We start from the raw sequence: 18,322 nt of genomic DNA on the forward strand, positions 1-18,322 counted from the left end.
AAATCTTCTGAACATGATTTAGTAATACATGGTGATGGAGCCGCGCAAGAAAAAAGCAGCCTAATAGCGTTACATGCAACCACCTCTTTCTGAGAATGTGTGTCGGTGATTTTACGGTCCATAACTTGAGCTACAACTCCATTTCTGGCTTTTTGCTGGTTTATTGGAGATAAGAATCACATAGACTTCCCTGTGATAGTTGACCTTGAAATATGATCCTCACTACATGTGTGAGACATGGGTGCCAGGCTGGAATTACCTCTTGATGAGAATCTAGAAGACATTAGAACCATGGCAGACACTTTTTTTATTTTTTGGAAACAAACATAGCAACATGTTGCTTGAATGGACATACTTGAGTATACAATGACATATTCTGATTTTTCAGGTTTTGATAACATATTTTTGAAGAACCTAAATTTAATGAAACAGATATCTCAGTGATCACAATTGTATTGTATATTTCAACATAACATTTCATAGTAAGTGGGTTCAGATTAGTGATCGGGAAAAATAACTATGTTTCTAAATGCAAGCGTTAATTTTCAAGTCTCACATAAATATGATTGATTCTCACTATTGCAGACAATAAATTGATTGATTACAAGTAAAATAGATGAAGAAAAATCCTGTATATATTTAGTTTCCATGAACTAAAAGTCTAAAGAAAGTCAGAAAAAATGGGTTTTCTATTTGATTCTAATATAGTTAACTTTAAGATAAGACAGTGATACATAAAGCCAAAACTAAATAGTAAACACTAGAAGTGTCAAAGTATACTTCCTGCTGAGTGCCCGTGGCTCACACCTAGTCATAGAGAGCTAGCCTTGAGCTGAAACCCTCAGTGACAGCGTCCAGGTGCAGAGTTCAAGCTCACCATGACTGACAAAAAAGAAAAATGAGAGAGAGAGAGAGAGAGAGAGAGAGAGACAGAGAGAGAGAGAGAGAGACAGAGAGAGAGAGAGAGACAGAGAGAGATACAGAGAGACAGAGAGAGACAGAGAGAGAGACAGAGAGAGATATAGAGAGACAGAGAGACAGAGAGAGTGAGAGAGAGAGGAAGAAAGAAAGAAAAAAAAAGAAAGAATATATTCTATCTGCTCAACATCTGAATGAGTTCATTTTCTTTTTTAGAAACATGTGCAATAAGGACATTTTAAACCAAAGCTCTTCAGCTCAGGGCTACCGCCCTGCCTCTGGGCCTGAGCGTTGTTCCTGAGCTCTTCAGCTCAAGGCTACTGCCCTATCCCTGGAGCCTCAGCCCCACTTACCCCTTTCTAGAGATTAATTGGAGATAAGAATCTCATGGTCTTTAGTGCACAGGCTGGCTTTGAATTTTGATCCTCAGATCTCAGCCTCCTAAGTAGCTAGGATTACAGGCATGAGCCACTGTACCTGGCTTTTAAATATTGATTCTTATGGTAGTAAATAAGAAGTTATCATCTTTAGCCTAATTCTAACTAGAATTCTTTAAAACATGGGGTTGAAAGGTAGTGGCTTACTGTTGTAAATCCTAGCTAGTGGGGATGCCCAGACTTGGACATTGACACTTTGAGAGCAGCTTAGGAAAGAGGTCATGATTCTTCCTTCTCAATCAGCAGCCGGATATGGTGGTGCTCTGTGCTAGCCTAGCTACACAGCAGGTATAAAGTACAACCAGGCAGGTGCCCAACAGGAAGAGAAGACCCTATCATGAAAATACACAACTCAGACAAGAAAAAGGGAGAAGGCATGTCACAGCAGTAGAGTATTTGACCAGTAAGTATAAGGTCACAACCAAGATATCACCAAGTACAGGCTTAATATTGTATACCACTTTCATTCTTGACTATAAAAAATGCTCATTACTTTAAATTTAAACAAGAAGAAAATGCTAACTGATATTTATATAATTAGGTATTAATACACTATCTACTTATTTCTATTATTCCTTCCTATAGTATTGCTTTTAGTATTTATTTCTGTTAAATTGCACATTTTAATTTTTGATACTGGTTAATCTTTAGTATCTCTAAGATAATGGAAAAGCTGAAATATAATTTAATTCAATTCATTTATTTACGATTATAGAGATGACTTTTCCCATATATTTAAGTAGCTTACAAATAAAGAATATGGACAATTTTATCTTTGATTTGTCTTTTAGGATGTGGAAAGGCCATCAAGATTTTGGGTCAATGTATATTCTCAGATTAAATGGTACTTAACCTCTGAGGAGGAAAATACATTTCTTAAACCAAGTGTAAATTGCATAGCTTTTTCAAATGCAATACAAGTCCATGATTGGATTTAGTACAAAATCAAGTTTCAATTTAAAATCCAGCTGTAAATACATACATACAAAATTGCATATGTATTATGCTTAACGATCTTAGAAACAGCTTGCAGAAACTATCAAGCTTTGAAAATTCCATTTAACCAAGAATGTCTGCTTTCACCCAGCTTCCATGTTGTAATATCCCTCTTCCTTTTTTCATCATCCAGCTAAGACATCACCAAGTAAATACTGCAAAAAGGCTTCATTTCACAGGGCATGAGACTCTTAACTACAATTAACCTCCTGAAAACGGAAGTGGGGCTTGGCTCAAGGGTAGGGCCTTAGCCTGGAGCTGAAGAGTTCAGGGACAATGCCCAGGCCCACAGGTAGGGGGATAGCCCTGAGCTGAAGAGCTCAAGGACAGCACCCAGGCTGAGTTCAAGCCCCATGACTTGAAATAAATAAATAAAAATAAATAAATTTTAAAAATAAAAAGGCATTTTTACTAGTTTTGCTAACAAAAGAGAAATTAAAGAAATTGGAGTACCATCTCTTGTTCTAGTGAGTGTTTTATCTGAGCAATATGTTTTCTGGAATCATAACTTCTTGGAACCTAATAATAGTGGGTTGTAAGTTCTTGAATACAATGTTCTCTTACCATTTGTATACTAAGTGATAAGGAAGAAAAACTTAGAAGACTGTGCTAAATGAATATGTATTGAAAGAAGACAAATACTTGATAGACCTATGATTTACTTGTCTACCATTTACAGAGCTACACTTATAACACTCTTGTATGTTAGATTCAGGTTTAGCCATAGTCTAATTGTCTAATACAGAATATGACAGCAGCTGAAATGTATATGCTATATCTGAAAATGCTATCTTGATCCTTTTGGTAAATGTGTGGCTATTATGTGGGTTAATTCTGAGGCTACAGGTACTTGGTTTAAATAATATTTCTCTCTGCAATGTTTAATGATTTTAAATATGACTACTCTCATTCTAGTTCCAATCAATTGTTCCAACACCATCTCTCCCACATAAATTATTCTCTCAGGAATTTCATGAGCTGAAAACAGACTGTAGTAGCTAATATTTAAACTGGTAAATGAAACGATTTTCTCAACCAAAAATTAAATATTTTGTAAATTATCTACTTAGGTTTACTTATGTTTATCTTCAAAGAGGGTTGTTTATCCCTGCTGTGCAACAGAAAGCTTAGCCATGACAAAATTAGATGTGTACAAGGATGATATGGGATATCAGGCACACACACTACAATAAACACCCCAGTATAGGTCTTTGCTTCTAGTTGTCTATTTTAACCACCAAAAGACAACAGAACACAAGCCTGAACCAAGACATAGACTGAAATGGAAATACCCCAGAATTTTTAATAAGCCTAACTGGTCATTTCTCCTCATAGACAGTAGTAGGTAAAGAGTACACCAAAGCATATACATTACTTGTTGCAAACTAAATACCATCATTGTCAACCATTATTCTAGATTTTATTGTAACGCAATAACAAAGTCAAAGTCTCAGGTTCTAATAAGCAAGTTTTACTCTCTGAATTACAATTTCCGGCTTTCATATTTGTTGTTAGATAGGAGCCTTTCTGAGAAAAACTTAAACATCAGTCTCTTCCCAGTATTGGAATATAAACGCAAAAAATTTATATCCCGTGTCTCTATGTACAATCCAACATCCTGAAGTATGGAGTGGCCTATACAACATATCCTAATAAGAAAACAGTTCCCTGGAATCTGGATATACACGAGTGTGTGTGTGTGTGTGTGTGTGTGTGTGTGTGTAAAAACAAATGCTCTATTTGAATTTAAGTACAAGACATTTTCTTTGGCAGACAAAAACTATTTCTGTGACTTTTGTAAATGTATTTTGATTTATTGTTTTGCTGAATCCTGAGACTTGAACTCAGGGCTTTATCCCAGTGAATTAGGAGCATTCATACTATTCTCAGTTCATAAACAAACTGTCATATCTATTGCTTCATACTCAGTATTTCTAAAACAATTTGCATAAAATTAAAACGAAGCCATGGGTTAATATTAGGTTATAGTAGTCAGTACAAATCTTAAGAAACTAGGACAATTGAAGCAGATGTTTGGGTTGGGTGGGATGGGGGAAAATTGTACTTATAAACTGATGTGTTAAGTGGTAATTCTTTTAAGTAACTAAAGATAATAAAAATAGAATCCAAAATTGCTACACCTATAACAGCAGTGGACAAAAATAAGTATCAATATTCCCTAAATTTAGTTTATACTCATTTTCATGGCTGACAATTAAGAGTTATTTGCTTAAGTTAGATATATAAAACAGAGAAAATAAACTTGAAGTATACAAGTAGGTAGGTCATGCACTTTCTAGAAGCACTGAGTTATCGAATGCCAGTGGTAGCTAGAACACCAGAAATGACAAAAAAGAAGGAGCTGGCAGGAATTCTAATGAGGGTAAAGGTCTAATGGTTCATTTCCATTACTTGCTACATTTTGCCTTGTTTTAGAGAGTTCACAAAGTGTAAGACAATAGCACAAAATATGTGATCTTTATGCCTTGCTGGTTTCAGTTTTATGCCTTAACCTTGTGATGGAGATAAAGTACATAGTAAATAAGTTTTAGGGCCTTTTTCTCTTCCCAACTATGTGGTTTCTTGAGGGTCGAATGTTAAACACAGTCAACTAGATTTCTTTTTCCCCCAAAAAGCAATACAAAAGTGCTGAGTTAAAAGAGCATCAAGGTTGCTAGAATAAAAGCTTCTTGAAATCATTAAAAAAAGGTGTTTTAATAGAATACACAATATCTAACTCCAAAATATTACAGGAGTTTTATTTTTTAAGATTATTTTCCTCTCAATCCAACATCAAATAGTGACTTTTGTCTTCTTCCAGGGATCTTAGAAGGGAGAATAGATGCTTCATTTTATTTATAGTAAGAATAATCCTATTTTGTTTAAGGAATTAAGGAATTTTTTATAGTTACTATTAACATTCAAAAATATTTTATGAACTCAAATGGTGATATTATTAGCTATTCCCCAGTTATCAGAAACAAACTACAGCCTGGAAAAGAACTGTTCCCATTTTAGTAATTCCAGTAAATGTTCTCTTTCTTCATTCCTGCATCTGTTCAGGCTCAAATCACTGATGTACTCGTCTTTCCCTGACATTCAACATGATAAAACTAAAGAGGGCTATCTTTCAGATGTTCCTGAGGATAAGAAACTAACTCATAAAGAAAATGAATGTGCTTGGTTACGATCCCAGAAGCTCATGGGAAAGAGTTCTGGTCCAGCCTAGGTCTTACTCCTTCATATTGGGCAGCAGAGTGGGGACTCAATGAGATGACACAGGATGCAAACACCAAGATGTATTAATTTAAAGAATATACCACACATAAAACAAGGATCAATAGTCTAACAAAATCACTCACTTAATTGCCCACTCAACAAATATTTAACCTTCTAAATTTCAAATACTCTAAATCATGACTTTGCTGATACGAAATGAGTTAACCAAGCTTAGGTAGAAGGATCAAGATTTCAAGGTGAACACCAGAAATACAGCAAACTGCTGTCACAGACCATAAGAATTAGAAGGTGCCATAAAAAAAAAAAACTAAACAAACTATCATGCTTGTTAGGGATAATAATTAAAAATCCTTTAAAAACAAACATAATGTCTTTATCAACTAAAGATAGAAATGAATTCAGAATAAGCACTATTGGTGGTACTAAGGTGTGAATTCAGGGCCTCATATTCACTAGGTTAGCACTCCACCATTTGAGTCTTGGTCGTACTGGATGGTTATTTTTTGGAGATGAAATCTCGAGAGCTTTTCTACCTGAGTTGATCCAAAAATATGATTCTCTGGATCTCCGTCTCCTGATTCACTTGGCAGATAGGCATGAGCCACCTCTGCCCAGCCAGAATCAAATGTAATATCATTCTTATCTCAATACAATATACATATGGGTAATTCTTAGATGAATGGAAATTGTGGTGCCTCTGTAAAAAAAGTTATTCAATAAATCACAGTTCCATAAGAATATCTGAGGACTATGGAATCTACAAAATAGATTAATGAAAGTTTACTACTCATTTACATGTATCAAAACTTGTAGAAAGTAGTGGTTCAATGTAAAATAACTAGTCTCCTTTCTTAAATGGGTTCTCTCTGTTATGTGCTAAAACAGTACAGATTATGTATTTTTGGAAGGAGGCCTTTCAGAGCACAAACAAGCCTTAATGTGTTTATGAACAGGAATAAAAGATAAATTAAATGGAAAGCTTTTAGCATAATTTGGAATAATGGATCATCTAGGGGCATAGAATATTGAAGATTTTGGCAGTCTCTGCTTTCAGAACTTAATGAGAAAAGTATTCACAATGTTGAGTTTTTTGAACAGCAAACAAGGAATAATTCAGTTTTCTCTCCTCTGTCCAGTGTTGACTTACTCTATTTTGCCCTTCTAATGGTAAAATATTAAGAAGTGTACTTTTGGTTTGGTTGGTGAAATATTGTTGCTTTTTACTTTGTGTGTTTGATGGGTTGCATTTATTTGTTTCGAGAGAGAGCTTAATTTCTAACTACATCTCCCAGGCAAGCCTTGAACTCTCGATCCTCCTGCAGAAGCTTGCCTAATGCTTGATTATTGGCATGTGCCATCATACTCAGCTGAAGTCTACTTTGATCATTCCTTTCCATTACCTCATACAATACCTTATAAATGACAACTACAAAATTACAAGACTGTAAGATTTCTCAAAGACTGTCATTTACAATACCTATGACTACTTCAGTTGTCAACAGAATACATTTTCATGTATAACAAACACATTAAAGATCACTTAAGAAGGAAAGCAAAGTAATCCTTAGATCACACTTGTTACTTTTCTTACATTATTCATTTCTAATAGACTATAGCATTTCTTTTCACTGTTTTAGAATTCGGCTTTCTCCTTTACATTTTCTTTTTCTGAATAACATTTTCTTCCATATGATTTAGAATAGTTTGTACATATTCATTTTTAGAAGCAGCATCTATCTACCTACCCAGTGAAAAAAGGAAGTATTAAGTTCTTAGCTAGGACTAAATGTTTACTATATACTTTGACTAAACAATGACAAAAAGATGTCAATTCTTAAAGAATAAGAAATGAGTCAATAGAATAAAGAAATCATTTAGGCTAATGTAGACTTAATACTCAATGTACATACATGAAAATTAAAGTGGGAACACTGAGAAGATAAGCAGAGAGATAGTAGACGACAGGGAAGATAACTGGGATGGCTGACAGTGACAAGATGCACGCTTATACCCTGTCATGTTCTGGAAACAATATATTCTCAATCTCATGGCAATAATAAGTGCTTTAAACTCAGGATTTCATCATTGTGTCATTGCTACTCTTGCTTTATTTTTTCATTATTATTTTTTTTGGCCAGGGCCTGTTCTGTGTCAAATTATCTTCTGCCTATAGTCAGAGATGTGGGCAGCCCCACTCCAAGTAAATGATTAACTAAAAGGTAGGTCCAAACAAGTGGTCTCCCTATCTACACCATGAAACCACTGTCCGCTCCCAAAGAAAGAAAGAGAGAGCACCTACCCGCAGGAAGGAGAGGTCTCGATTGTGCTCAATGCTGGTAATCTCCAAGTTACCCATGACCACCTCACAGTTCTCATAGTACTTCCGCAAGGCTCGGTACTGCTGCTCCAGGTCAGAGAGCGAGCTCAGTTTATTCTCTGTTCCTGCACACACTGCAAAGACAAAAGAAATGCATGACGTGATATATCCATTATGTCATGTGAACAATGACAATAACGCCTGCAAAACAAGTCTTTCACTAACTAAAATATTTCCAATATTATTAAGAACCATTGATCATCATTGTTGATAAAATAGCTTATTTTTTTAATTCCAAACTAAATTATGCTAACCAAAGACAGTAAGAAGGAGTGGGTTCCAAAAAAGTTTACCTTTCTTTAAATTTCATTGTATAGGTGATGTACAAAGGGGTTACATTAACATAAGTAATGAGTACAGTTCTTTGAAACAGTGTTACCACCTCCCTCATATTCCTCCACTAGCACTCCCCCTTCTCCCCTTCCCCCTAAAAGTGGTGAAGTTCATTTCCAACACATATCTAGTGAAGTACCATTGTTGTATTGATTTACTCTTTTGTGTCACCATTTCTGTGCTTCGCCTTCACTTCCCCAAACCAGATAAACTTATATACAAGGCAAAAGGTACAGAAATATAAAACAATGACAAGGCATAAACCAAAGTGGGACAGGGAGAAGAAGAGAACTACAAATAGTACAAAAAAAAAGGAACTCCAAGTATATTTTAAATATGAGGCCCTTGTAAAGATTTTGAAACTTAGAAAAATTTTATTTGTTGTAAACATATAGAGCATTTCAATAGTTTACTTCATTTAAACCTAGATTCCTTTAGAATTTATATGTTGCTCCTTTTCCTACTGAGTAATTGTGTATATGGGAATAAATTAAAAGCAAAAGATGCCAATAACATATTTCTGTTGTAAAAATAATACTTATCATGTATTGTAAACCTCTTCTGGGAAATCTTCTGCATAATTAAAATGCTTTACTGAAAACCTAAAAATATCCTATTTTATACATTTATGCTACAAACTATTTTATATACTTATACTGCAAACAAAATATTTTATACATTTATACTGTAAACCAAATTTATAAGAAGGAAGAGAGTTGTAGCTCAAGTGCCAGCCTTGAGTGAAAAAGCCAAGTGAAAGGGTTAGATTCTGAGTTTGAGCTCTAGTACCAGCATGTACACACAGTCACACGTACACACACAAAGAAAAAAAAATTCTATTTTTTCCTATGTCATGTCTATGTCATATGCTGTCTTTATTTTTTATGTTCTGTTTCTAATAAACTTTACTTAAAATATGTAAACATATTAGTATCATAATCATTTGTTGATATCAAGTAGGTCATGATTGAGTATAGGTATGAGCTTCTGAAAATAAATTGGCTCATTTTGACCATCTTTACTAGTTGAAGGTCCATTATTCTCTTCTTGTGTGAGCATATATATGTATTTGTTTTGTTCACATCTCTTTTTGTCTTCCACATCAGGTTTTTAGTTGTTGTTTTTCAAGTTGTGTAGAATAACAGAACAAATACTATGATGAAGACAGCTAATACCATTTTCCTCCTTTGTAACAAGCATCCCAATTTTTACTTTAATGTATAATCATTTCTAACAAAAATTACGTGTCTCCTCTTCCAAATAAATTTCGCTAATGGACAAAGCTTTGACACTGTCAGTTTCCCACGGTTTATTTAAAACATGGTTCTAGCTTGACTTTGTCTCCTTCTTTATCCATACTTTCTACCAGGGAAGTCCAAGAGCCTCTGATCTTCAATTAACCACCAGAAAACTGCAGGGGGTGCTATGTCTCAAAGTGGTAAAGTGTCAGCCTTGAGCAAAGGAGCACAAGGTCAATCTCTAGGCCCTAAGTTCAAGCTCCAAAACAGATAAAGAAAGAATGTTGACAATTGCAGTGATGTTCAACACAAGAAAGAGGATGAAAACCTAATAATTCACATATATGTTCCTTTTCAGACAAGATAATAGCACAAGATTTCATTCTTATTATACATTACAGGTGATTATAGATTTTATTTTAATTCTAGTTAAGATAATTTCTGTTTCAATGCAATTAAATATGGTAATCATCAGTGCCTCTCAAAATCGATTTACAAATTTGACGCTGCAATCCTAAAAGATACATAATGCCGCATTGAAACTTCTTCACAACTTGTTGTTTAATCCCCTATTTTTTGTAAATAAAATCCACACTTTATTAACATATATTATTTGAAATAATCAGCATGTCATACAAATGAAAAGGCTTCCAAAAATCTTAGTGTCATAAATTGTACATAAATATTGTGATTTATGTCTATTACTTTATGTGCAACTCCTATATATTAATGAATATTTCCCATTCTGAAATATGGAAAAAGTGATATATAACACAAAGCTCTTTGAATCAAGATAGTTCAAAGTTTATGGTAATTTTTTATTATTGATTCACTGTATTTTCAAATGTTTAAAATACTTTTCCACATTTTTTATAATGAATATGTTACAAAGTGCTATAAAATCTGGGGAGTCATGAAATTAATTTATCTTCTTTTTGTTTTTGCATAGTTACATAACAATGAAAACAATCATTAGATAATATTCATACAATTTATATTAAAACAATTATATATGAATTTCTGCTCTGTGTGTGCACGTGTGTGTGCATGCACTCATGTGTGTGTTTGTGTGTCTGTGTGTGTGTGTGCACTGTCCCTTGGTTTTTCCACTCAAAACTTGAGTCCCACCTCCATTTCTGGCTTTTTGGTGGTTATGTGCAGATAAGAATTTCATGGACTTCTATGTTAGGGCTGGCTTCAAACCACAATCCTCAGATTTCAGCTTCTTCTATAGCTAGTGTTACAATGAGCCAACACTGCCTGGCTTCCACTGTGTAATAAAGGATCACCATGTTTGATAGATAGCTTATTTTAAAAGGATCATTGTGTTTGATACATATTAAAATGTAAACTTGTAAATAGGAATGAAGGTTCAGAAATGTTTTTCAACAAAGGATCTTCTGACAAAATATCTGATAAACCAAGATATCCACTAAACAGACTAATAGTTTGAATTTTAGTATATGGCGTTCAGTTTCAGTAAGCCTTTTCTCTATATTTATGTTTGAAACAGTCTAGAATCGATAGTATATGCATTGTAGCTTTTATCTTGAAAGACAGACTGGAATTAGTTTGAAGAGATGCATAAAAAATCATTCGTATTTCTCTTCATGAAGGCCTCACTGAATGCTTCACAACTTCCATTTGTCAATCGATTTTTCAATCAGGCAATGTATACAAGGCAAAGCGTGAGCCATCAAGTTTCATCGATTTCAAAACGCTGTTTATCAAATAGAGTAGAAAAATCTTCTTCAGTAGCCAGAACAAGTTTAACAAAATTCAGCCCCTATCGTCAACACTATTACAAAGTCTTTAAAGGACCACCTTACAAGAGTTCAAGCATCAAAAAAATCCTAATTCAGTTTCTCGCTGTCTCCTCTCATCTCTTCCCTGACTCATTCTGTTTTGTCACTAGCCTGTATCATCCCTTCTCTGTCCTGATGCCTGTCTGTCTGTCTTGTGTCTGTATGCATGTCTGTCCATTCCTAGATCTGTCGTCCATCTGTCTGTCTGTCTGTCTGTCTATTCATCTGTTTGTCTGTCTGATGGTCCCCCCACCTGTCTGTCTGTCCATCATTCTATCTGTCCAACTGTCTATCAATCCATCTGTCTGTCTGTCAGTCCAACAGTTCGTCCATCTGTCCATATGTCCACCTGTCTGTCTTTGTCCTTCTGTCCATCCATTTGTCCATCTGTCCATCTGTCTGTCTGTCTGCCTATCTGTCTTTCTTTGTGGGTAGGGTACTTTGTCCAAAAAGAACATAACCTACACCAGTGTCTTCAAATATGTCTTCTGTGTTTCTGATTTTACCATTAGGTCTTAGTTCATTTTGGATTGATATTTGTGTGTAACGTAGGAAAGGGATCTAGTTTTACTCTTTTATATGTGTCTTTGCCAGAACTCTTGATTGAAAAAGATGGTCCTTTCTCTCTGTGTTTGATGCTATTGCCAAAAACCAATTGATTGAGTGTTTGGCTAACTTGAACAGCCTTTAGAGTCAATCCCTAATACTGCAAAAACAAAACAATCCATTGGTTATATGTATGTGGGCTCATTTCTGGGTTATTTATTCTGTTCTATTGGTTTATATGATGATTTCTATACTAGTATGATGCTGTTGCAGTTATTATAATAACTTATGTAGGGTGTTTTAAAGTCAGGTGTTATATTTCTAATTTTATCTTGCTCATGTTTGGTTTGTCATGATTTTTCATTTATTTCTTATCACTATTTTGCTGATTCCCAAATCATAAATCATGAGAAAAACATGCAATTAGCTAAAACATTTCCTAAACATCCTTCGAGCCAAAAGAAAAGGAGCTCTGGCATTGGAGAGGTTTCCTAATAGAGCTGTCGTTGAGGGAAGGCTTTGGCTTTCATACTACGGATGGATGAAAGGTAAATCCATTCACTCTGTACATTATTTTGGGCCATTTTAGATGATAATGTGAATTGCTTTTGATTTTGCTAGTCACTTACAGTAGTATCTAAATGCCTTAGACATTTTTAAGTTGCTAAATTATGCTAAAGGGTTTAATTTCATAATTGGAGGCTATCACAAAATAATAGATTTGAAATTTTTCTTTTAACTGAATAATAATAGCAATATATAGTCTTTCCAGACTGAAATGTTACATTTTCCATGTGTTTAGTATTTCTGTGTTATACTTCAAATGTTAGCATTGTAAACTTTTGTTATAATTTTAATTATAATTTAACATATTTTATGTCATATCAACATTTGACTTACAATTGTTTATGTATAATTCCCATTTTCTACTGTGTTCCTGTCTTAGAAATTCTTCATTTGAATCTCTTAAAATTTCTATACCAAAAGTTCAAAAATTTAATAGCAAGATTTTAATGATTAGAAATTATGTAGATGTCACCTATACATGAGGTATTAATATTTCCCTTGTCAATATCTTGTCATTATTTTCTTCTTAACCATTTGATTGGCGTCCACCAAATTTTCTTTTCCTCCTAATTTACTTCAGTTTTGTGTTTACTAGGGAAGTGCTAGCTCTTAAGTTTAATGTAGGTGCTGGACTTGACAAGCAATTAAAGCAAACAATTTCTACTCATCAAGCCTTGCCAAATTAGTCATCTACCATCTGCCTCATCATCTGGCTCTCCTTGAGGTCTTGCTGTGAATCTGGATGCTCATTCTCAGATTAAGAGGGACAGAGTAAAGCTCCAAGCTGGTGAAGTGCCAGTGGGAGCTAAGTATGTAAACATTAGCAAACATCTTTCTTCCCTAGATTACCATGCCTTCAACTATCCCCTTGTGTGTAATAAAACCCAGCCTGATTGTAATACCTTATCACTGTGAGCCCTTTGCTATCCCCTGCAATTAAAGTGGCAGAGAAGGGGACTTTTTTCTATTGGAAATATTGAAAAGAACTGAATAGAGACTTGATGTATGCAATATGATCCTGTACTCACATATCAAGGCTCATTGCTTAAGCATTTGTAAAGATATACATTAAGAAATGAAATATACATTATCTCCTGCACTGGTTTCATAATGAGAGTTCCTTTGTAATCTTTCCATTGTCAAATGTTTACTTTGGTAACAGCTTGCAAGAGGCATATTCTAGGGTCAGTCAAGCTGCAGGAGTACTGGGAAGTTCTGAGAAATGGAAAGGATGAAACGTGGTGCTAAGGTCAACCTGATATTCCTCTCCCCTTCAGGCATTCTCTGATGAAGGACTGAGCAAGGACGATGGGTGAGTCAATGCAAAAGCATTAAGGCGCTCTTCTGTAAGGAAAAGGCTCTGGTAGGACATGTGGCCTCACTGTCAGAATGGGGCTCCAGTTTCTCCCCATTTGTGTTTTAGTCGATGTGTCTGCAGTGTTATGTTTGCACAGTTCTAAACAAAAGCGTTATCCTGCCCCAGTATCTTGGCTCACACAGGTAAACTTGTGCATTCAGGCTAAACTGAGTCTAAATAGGCAGTACCCCTTCTCAAATCAAAAGCAAAGCCTGTTAGACATGTTCATATGTTAGACATGATGAAAAAGGTAATTATGCAGACATTTTTGACTAAAGATCTTTTTCTGCAGCTTCATGTAATTTACATGTAAGGCCTAACCTGAGATAACTTTCTAACAAAGCTTTGTGGCACATTGCAGTGTTTCATTCTTCTGGATGAGAAACAGTGTTTACCTCATATTAACAGAATATTTACAGATTAAATAATAAAATATATGATGTTATAATTTATTTTAGCTTACATTATTTCATCAAACCTAAAAGACTATTATTCTAGAAATGAGATTGTATTGGCTATAAAAACAGATTTAGATGACTAGTGGATGATTATACTACAAACACAGTCATACTTCCAAGAACTATAGTAGTAAATATCCAAATGTTAATTATAATTGGAAGCTTGATCAAGGGATAGCCACTACATAATAACACATAGGGTATTATGTCATAAATTCATTTATATTTTTTAAATTCTATTTATTTGACAAACATTAACTGGGCAAACACAATATCTGTAGATCTGGGCTATGTGCAAGTAATAATGAGTAAGAATTAAGTTTCAAATTTACAACATGCTTTACTTTAATAAAATTACATTTTATATTTGTAAAAAATAATAGTATATGTTTAGTTAAAATCTATTAAATGTAAATTATTTTTTTCTGCCATTGATTCCTTGCCAATGGACAAGATGCAAACTCAAAAACGATAATCCATCTTATCCACAAGACAAGATAGAGAACATCTTCTTTTGTACGAAATACATATCATTTAGTATTAGAAGAGGAAGACATTAACAGTAAGAAGCAATTTTCTAAAGAATGTCATTGGCCTGTTCTATAGCATGTACAACAGAAGAAATGTCAGCATGTCTTGCAAACTCTGAGCAAGACTCCTTTACTTCTCTTTTAATGCAGGAATCACTGAGCAAAAGGAAAAGAAGAATTGACTTATGGGGCTAAGAATATAGCTTACTGGTAGAGCTCTTGCTTAACAATCATGGATTCAGTTCCTAGCACCCAAATAATGAATGAATGAATTAATTAATTAATTAATTAATGAAATATTATGTTGATTTAAACAGTATAGATGCAGCATTCAAAATGATTCTAAGCTCTTAAAACTTTTATTATTGTAATGTATAGAGGGGTCACAGTTATGTTCGCCAGACAGAGGTAAAAACCAGTTTTTATTTTTAAACTAGGTCCTCATTCTAAATTTTGTTTTGATTTTGAATATTTTCATTACATTTGATACACACATACATATAATATGAAGTGTATTAAATATATATATGTGTATGTTTATGCACATAGTGGTTACACATATTAGGAGTTCTATCTCATTGGACTTTATTTTTTTCAGTGAAGGTTCTGGGGACTGAACTCAGGGTCTGGGTGTAGAGACTATCCCTAAGCTTTTTGGCTCCAGGGTATCACTTTACTACTTGAGCTAGAGCTCCACTTCTGGCTTTTTGGTAGTTCATTAGAAATGAGTCTCTTAGACTTTTCTGCCCAGGGTAGCTTTTAATGCTGATCCTCACATCTCAGTCTCTTGAGTAGCTACAATATACAGTGTGAACCACCAGCAGCTGGCTTTGACTTTCTACCATTATATAATGCATTAACAATAAGAAAAATATAAATTCTAAGCAAATAAATTACTTCTTGTCTTATTATTCTAATCTAACGCGACTCAAACAGCCTTTGCAAATAAGTGTATTTTTCTATACAAAACTGGTTATTTATATAATTGTAGTTGGCAAGGTTCATATGTACAAAAGTAAATCCTTGAAGGTAAATACAAATTTTAAGCTAAATCACATGTTGTTTACCAAGAGATACAGGTGAGAATGGAAACTGGGCACTATTTTTAATCCTGTCATTTCACAAATCTGATCAATTTTTAAAATTTGAAACATGACTTGTCTGAATATAGTTCATTCATTTTCAATTCCTGGAAAATACATATTTCATGATATAAAAATATTATGTGTTTCATAATAAATTATACAAACTATGTTTTCATTATAGAATTCAAGTTTCTTCTGAGAGTTTCAGCTAGAATAGCAAACATGCTTGGCAAATGTTCATGTTTTGGATCTATTTATCACTATATTTTAACTTTCACAATAATATGAAGCAAATAAAAACTATCAAATCTATTCTTATTTTTTTGAGCTGGTTTTAGGGCTTGAATGCAGTGCTTGGGCACTGTCCCTGAGGTTTTTTTGTTCAAGGCTAGCTCTACTTACTAAAGCCACAGCTCCACTTTCACTTTTTGGTGGTTAATTGAAGATATGAGTCTCAAGGATTTTTCTATCTGAGCTAGCTTTCTACCATAATTAAGAGATGTTAGCATTCTGAATATCTGGGATTAAAGGCATGAGCCATCAGTGTAGGCTTATAAAATGTACTCTTAACTATATTAATACTTTTTACTTCATGATGCTTTAAGCCTGTAATTTCAACACTCAGAAGGTAAAAACAGCTACAGCTCCAACTGCACCGCAGCCTCAACTACATGGACAGATAGCATTTTCAAACAAACCAACAAAAACAACAGCAAAATCATGATAATAATAATAATATCAAGCAAGATGATGAAACTGTAACATACCTAGAAATCACTTAGAATGTCACACACACATATAGGTGAGAAAGGCCTTTAATGATGACAATACTTTATAATACTTTAAAGTCACAGTAATATTTAAAATAAATAATCATAAATGAAAATTGTTGATAAACTGGAAGAAATATTATATAATTCTACACATCACTGAGAATAGAAAAATAACTTAGGATATGTATACACTAATATACTAATAGATGATTTGATCAAGAAGATGTAGTACTTACACACAATGGAATTCTATGCTGCCATCAGAAAGAATGACATTGCCCCATTTGTAAGGAAATGTAAAGACTTGGAAAAAATCATATTAAATGAAGTGAGCCAGACCCAAAGAATATAGGCTCAATGGTTTCCCTCATTTGTAATAATTAGTACACATCTAGAACTCTCATAGCAGAGGATTACAAAAGCTCAAAACCTAGTTACATAAGGTCATATAGGATGAGACTAAATGAAAGGGTTTCTAGGATATGGAAACAAGAGCTTTATCTTGTGTGATTGTTTTTCTTAATGTACTATGTTATTTCTCTTCTCCTTTTTTGTCCTTTGATTAATCACATACTGTATTTGACTTTGTTACCTGGCATATTGTACATATGTTTATTTGTTTATTTGAAATAGAAAAGGAAAGGGGAAAAACAAGATGATTGGGAGGGGGTGGGGAGAAAGAAATGGGGACAAAATCATAAGGAGTATCAATGTGTGAGAAATAATGCATCTACTCCCTGGTGAATGTAACTGTAAGCCCTCTATACATTACCTTGATAATAAAAAATAAAATAAAACATGGAAAATATAAATACATTATTTGAAATCAAAATAGTAATATTTTCATGAAGTAACATGCCTCAAAGGAAGATGAAACCTTTGTATTTTGAAAAACTAGAGTTCATGGCCATGAATTTCCTAGAAGTCCATGGAAGATATTGTAGATGATGACCCTTATGCTTTGAAAAAGTTATCTGATATATTGGGCATATTTGTATTTGGTTATTTGAAATTGGATAGGGAAGGGGGAGAACAAAATGAGGGGTGAGGGTGGGGGGAGGGAAATGGGGACCAAGACGTGTGAAAAGGTATCAATGTATGTGAATTAATGCACCTTCTATCTGGCAAATATCATGTAACCCTTCTATTAATTACAATAAAAACTGTATGAAAAAAATCATATAAATATAACGGCATCCATGTTCGCATAATAACATATTTTAGAGCAGGGGTATTTAGCAAAACTGTTATTAAGCTTGGACTTCTCAGATCAACTCTTTCAATCTATTCAAATTTAAAATTCGAAAGGATGTTCTGCAAGGTTTATCCTCTTCCCTCCAATTTCCTTCAGCCTCGAATCTCATCTTCATAAGAGGCACCACTGTGTTCTAATAAATACCACAGCAGATTCTCATATGATGCTTGCCTTTCTTCTTTCTTCCTTACACACTATTTGTATCTGAAGGAACACTTAATTCATAAGTCACATCATTTAACACCCCCTCTTCAACTATCCTCAACGGGTTCCCGCACTGTTCAGCATAAATTAGAAAAAGTTCTTCCTGTTCTAGCCTTGCAAGGCCTTCACACCATCTGAAACCCCGCTACTCTTCTGATGTCATCTTGTAGGATGTTCCACTTAGGCATTATGCCCCTGCCACG

The 18,322-nt window shown here is 34.1% G+C and overlaps 1 protein-coding gene across 1 annotated transcript in view; it reads right to left on the reverse strand.

The window, feature by feature from the left end:
* Positions 1–18,322, reverse strand: part of Erbb4 (erb-b2 receptor tyrosine kinase 4) — a 972,219-nt gene that overhangs the window by 600,477 nt on the left and 353,420 nt on the right. Inside the window, exon 2 of the mRNA XM_090354754.1 lies at positions 7,891–8,042. Coding sequence (XP_090210880.1) covers positions 7,891–8,042 — 152 coding nt within the window. The remainder of the gene's footprint in view (positions 1–7,890; positions 8,043–18,322) is intronic.

Source organism: Megascapheus bottae, chromosome 21 (assembly GCF_031878675.1).
Source record: "Megascapheus bottae isolate mThoBot1 chromosome 21, mThoBot2.hap1, whole genome shotgun sequence".
Classification (NCBI taxonomy): domain Eukaryota; kingdom Metazoa; phylum Chordata; class Mammalia; order Rodentia; family Geomyidae; genus Megascapheus; species Megascapheus bottae.